Below are 4518 nucleotides of genomic sequence, written 5' to 3' on the forward strand. Positions count from 1 at the left end.
AATTTACTAAAAGCAAAGCAATGGCTTTCACAGATGTGTATTAATTTTTTAAAAAAAGATTTACTTATTTATTATATCTAAGTACACTGTAGCTGTCTTCAGACACTCCAGAAGAGAGCATCAGATCTCATTACAGATGGTTGTGAGCCACCATGTGGTTGCTGGGATTTGAACTCAGGACCTTCAGAAGAACAGTCGGGGCTCTTAACCACTGAGCCATCTTGCCAGCCCCGACTTGGAACTTCTTAATCAAGTCTTCACCTCTTGAGTGCTGGGACTGCAGGCACATCCTACCTACCATGTTTAGTTGATCTGGTACTGAGACTCAAACCCATCATCTCATGTACACTTGGCAACCGTGCTATACACTGAGCTACACTCCTAGCCCTTAAGCAACCTTTCCACCCAGTTACACTCCACACAAGTGCCTCTTAGGGTCTTTCATGACTTTTGGTTTGACTTTACAGGTAAAAATTTAAGAGCCACACAGATTATTTCAAAGCTTTTAATTCTCCTTGTCAAAGTGTTTACTTCCTGTCCTCTAGTCCAGATTGAAGCCCAAGGGTGTCTGTCTGGCTAGGCATAGTGGCACACGCCCTTACTCCTCATATTCAGGAGGAGGAGGGAAGTCGAATCTGAGAGATAGGAGACCCTGTCTTTAAAAGTACGTGTCTGGTGGCATCACAAAAAGCCTGACTCTAATTCCCGGCTGCAAGCAGACCCTTCCTAACTTACATAATGGTAACATTAGAGCAAGAAAACCAATGGCCTCATGCTGACGTCCAACCTTGAGTACACCAGCAATGCAATGTGCTGGCAACCACTCCCAGGATGTAGCGACAGTGATGCATGTGTGCAAATAGGTAAGTAGAGCTGTCTAGAAAATTGCTCAGAGCACCCTGCCTCTGGGAAGTTACATGATTAGTCCATAAGCCACTAAGTTATAAAGATGCATCTATAGTTGAAACTCTTTTTGAGATACAAATGAAGGTACTGACATATCAAACTTTAAAAAAAAAAAAAAAAAAGATGAGTCTGTGCATGACAGTACATGCTGGCTGGTATATATCTATGAGTTTGAGGCCAAGCAGGACTACATAGAAAGACTATCTCAAAAAAAAAAAAAAGGTAAGGTTCAAAAGAATGTTAAATGTCTCAATTTGTCACTACTTATAAGACAATAAAACAGTGCTGACAAGATGTCTCAGTGGGTGAAGGTTCTTGTCACCTGAGTCTGATCCCTAAGATCACATGGTAGAAGGAAAATGAATTCCTGCAGGCTGTCCTCAGATCTCCATGTGTGCCATGGCATGTAGCATCTCCACAATGCAGTGCATGCCTAATATCCTAGCTCTTAGAAGGCAGAGGCAGGAGAATGACAGCAAGTTTGAGGCCAGTCTGGTCTATTATATGGAGAGCTTTAGGCCCAAACCAGGGCTATCCAGTAAGTGCATCTCTTGTAACACACACAGTATCTGTTACATGCAGCCATCATCAAAGAACAAAACCGACACTCGTTTCCATCAAACCGAAGGCCACATACAGGAAGTATGCCAACAGCCTATAGAGTACTAGGGACTCACACTGCCTCAAGATCACTGCCCCAGTATTTCCAGAGCAGTGAGCGCTGGCTACTGAGGAAGTATAGGAAGAACAAAGCTATGTTCTTCCTATACTCACTTTCCCCTACGCTCGCTCCCATCCCCAGATTGCAGCCACTCAGAGTGTGACACAGCACACTCTGTCAGCCTGTGTGACACAGCAGAGGAGCAGGAACTCACCTTGTAAGTCATAAGGCATAGGCGTCATGTGGAAAGGGTGCCTGTAGTCCTGGATGAGGGAGGTGTTGATGTAGCTTGTATCTACAGCAGGAAGGCTTGGGGTGCGGGACACAGGCGAGGCTTGATGAGGAAGACTTAAAATGCTGTGGGAAAGAAATGATCAGAAAATTTAATAGTCACTTTAACAGTTTGGCAAATGCAATTGTATCCCACAATAAGTCCTACTTTTTATGATAAAAAATTAAGAACAATAACAAAAAACCCAAACAATCAAACAAACAGTAAAGTCAATGGCTTGTAGTAGTGTTTGCAGACACTGTAAGGAGAATCAGAGATGCTATGGTAAGACTATTCATGCAGTCCACACAGTCCTTAGATCGCCATCCTCCACTCTGAGAACGCAGGAGCAACACCCAGGGGAGTTACCATGTTGGACACGGGTGGAAGGCACTTCTGACAAAGGCAACTGTGGTCCTTTCTAAGGAGGTGCAGAATGGGGTGCAGATGACAATCTAGGGATACTCTTTGTGCTGGGTAAGTTTATTGTCAACTTGACACATGGCACATTCATCCGATCTGAGAGGAGAAAGTGCCTCTGCAGTCCTGGGCGAGCCTGGAAAGCATTTTCTTAACTAGTGATTGGTTAAAAACCAGGCTGAGTAAGCCAGTAAGCAGCACTTCTCCAGAGGGCATCAGCTCCTGCCTCCAGGTTCCTGCTCTGTTTGAGTTTCTACCCCAAAATCCTTAGATGATCAACAGTGCTGTGAAAGTGTAAGCCAACAAACCCTTCCCCTGCCAACTTGCTTTTTTGTCATGTTGTTTCATCTCAGCAATAGAAACCCTAAGATACCCTGGTAAGGAAAATAGAGACAACTAGGGCAATGTAGCAAGCTGAGTACTGAGAAGAAAGCTGACTTAAAGCTTGCTCAGGGTGAACTCTGGAGTGACTTTGGTGCACCCAGTGTCTAGCTTAGCCATCAGTATAGTCAAATAATAGGGCTGTTGAAGCCAATCAAAGCAGCAGACAAGACACCAAAGTGTCCCAAAGTATAAAGGAGGGAGAGAGGTATTAAGAAATAAGGGTTGAACTGAAGGGAAAAAGGAACTCCAGAAAAGCACCAGCAGGCTTTATCAGCCAGATGCCAAACCTGTCTCCTTCCTTCCCTTAAGGAAAAAGGACAGCCAGGCTGTGGTGGCACAAGCCTTTAATCCCAGCACTTGGGAGGCAGAGGCAGGTAGATCTCTGAGTTTGAGGCCAGCCTGGTCTACAGAGTGAGTTCCAGGACAGCCAGGGCTACACAGAGAAACCCTGTCTCGAAATGCTAAAACGAGACCAAAACCAAACCAAACCAAACCAAAAAAACCAAAACAAAACCAAAAATCAAAACCACCCCAAACAAAAGGAAAGAAAGGAGGAGGAAGAAATAAAGGAAGGACTGACTTTGAAAGAGTTAGGACAGAGTCCTAAGAAGGGTTGTGCGCCATCCACACAACCCTAACAAAGTAATGAGAAAGGGAGAACTACAGCCTCTTCACTCCGAATGCAGTGTGTGTCTGTGCACTAGAGTGGTACACACATGCTACAGCATGCATATACAAGGAGGGCAGAGAACAGCTCCCCCTTGCCTATTCCTACACTACTCGTGGATATGCTGGGCCAGATGGCTTATGAGTTTCAGGGCCTTCTCCTGTCTCTGTCTGCCTTCTTGACTTAGATATGCATGTTACTTTATCTGGCCTTCCACAGAATCTGGGGAATCATCCTGCTTTTATAGCCAGTACTTTATCCAGTGAACCACATCCCCTGATCTTCTATTTCCAAAACTCCATGTCAGGTACTTGTAGGTAGAGGTACAAATTTAATGGCAGAGTACTTCAAATGACACAAAGCTTAAATTTCCAGGGACAGAATCCTAATTATGAATATACACTATACGTTTCTGAATGGAATAGTAAGCATAAGACACTCTCAGATGCTGCACAGAAGTGTTTCAATCAATGTGAATGTAAACCTCTAGAAAACACCATCTTCCTTAGCTGTGTCCTTGTCTATGCTTAAGAGATTCTAACAGGAGAAAGCAGCTGACTGCTTGTCTTCACAAACGCCCTAGTCTAGCAAACAGTATGGAACTTCTGGGTGAATAGAACACTCAGCAAGGTGCTACAGGGCCTGATTCTTTCCAGTTGTGGATGGCTGCCTGTCTTTCTATTTGTGAGTGCTCTCAAGCATTTCCTTGTTATAATGCACAGTAGCAAACGACCTGCTGGGCTTCATGGTACAGCTACCAGCTGGTTGTCACTGTGAACACTTATAGTGCTCAGATGCAGCCATTCTTTTAAAATGCTGGAGACATCCAGGTTTTATCTACATATCCACAGAGAAGGCTCTGGCCTTTGCAGAGCTGTATTTAGGCTCAATTTATCATGGGCAAATTCAGGGAGTAGTTAATGCAACTAATATAATTTCCCAAACATAACAAACACGGCTATTTTGGAAAGAACTATAATAAATATTCAAAGAAAAAATATTAGATTTCTAAAGACTCCAAAGTTTTCCTGATTAAAAAAATTACTCAGGGGCTGGTGAGATGGCTCAGTGGGTAAGAGCACCCGACTGCTCTTCCGAAGGTCCAGAGTTCAGATCCCAGCAACCACATGGTGGCTCACAACCATCCGTAACGAGATCTGGCGCCCTCTTCTGGAGTGTCTGAAGACAGCTATAGTGTGCTTATGTATA

General features: G+C 44.0%; 1 protein-coding gene across 1 annotated transcript in view; it reads right to left on the reverse strand.

Annotated features, from left to right (window-relative positions):
- Positions 1-4518, reverse strand: part of Pias1 (protein inhibitor of activated STAT 1) — a 102802-nt gene that overhangs the window by 3915 nt on the left and 94369 nt on the right. The window contains exon 12 of the mRNA XM_021171432.2: positions 1782-1924. Within this exon, the coding sequence (XP_021027091.1) occupies positions 1782-1924 (143 nt within the window). The remainder of the gene's footprint in view (positions 1-1781; positions 1925-4518) is intronic.

This window comes from Mus caroli, chromosome 9 (assembly GCF_900094665.2).
Source record: "Mus caroli chromosome 9, CAROLI_EIJ_v1.1, whole genome shotgun sequence".
In the NCBI taxonomy this organism is placed as follows: Eukaryota; Metazoa; Chordata; class Mammalia; order Rodentia; family Muridae; genus Mus; species Mus caroli.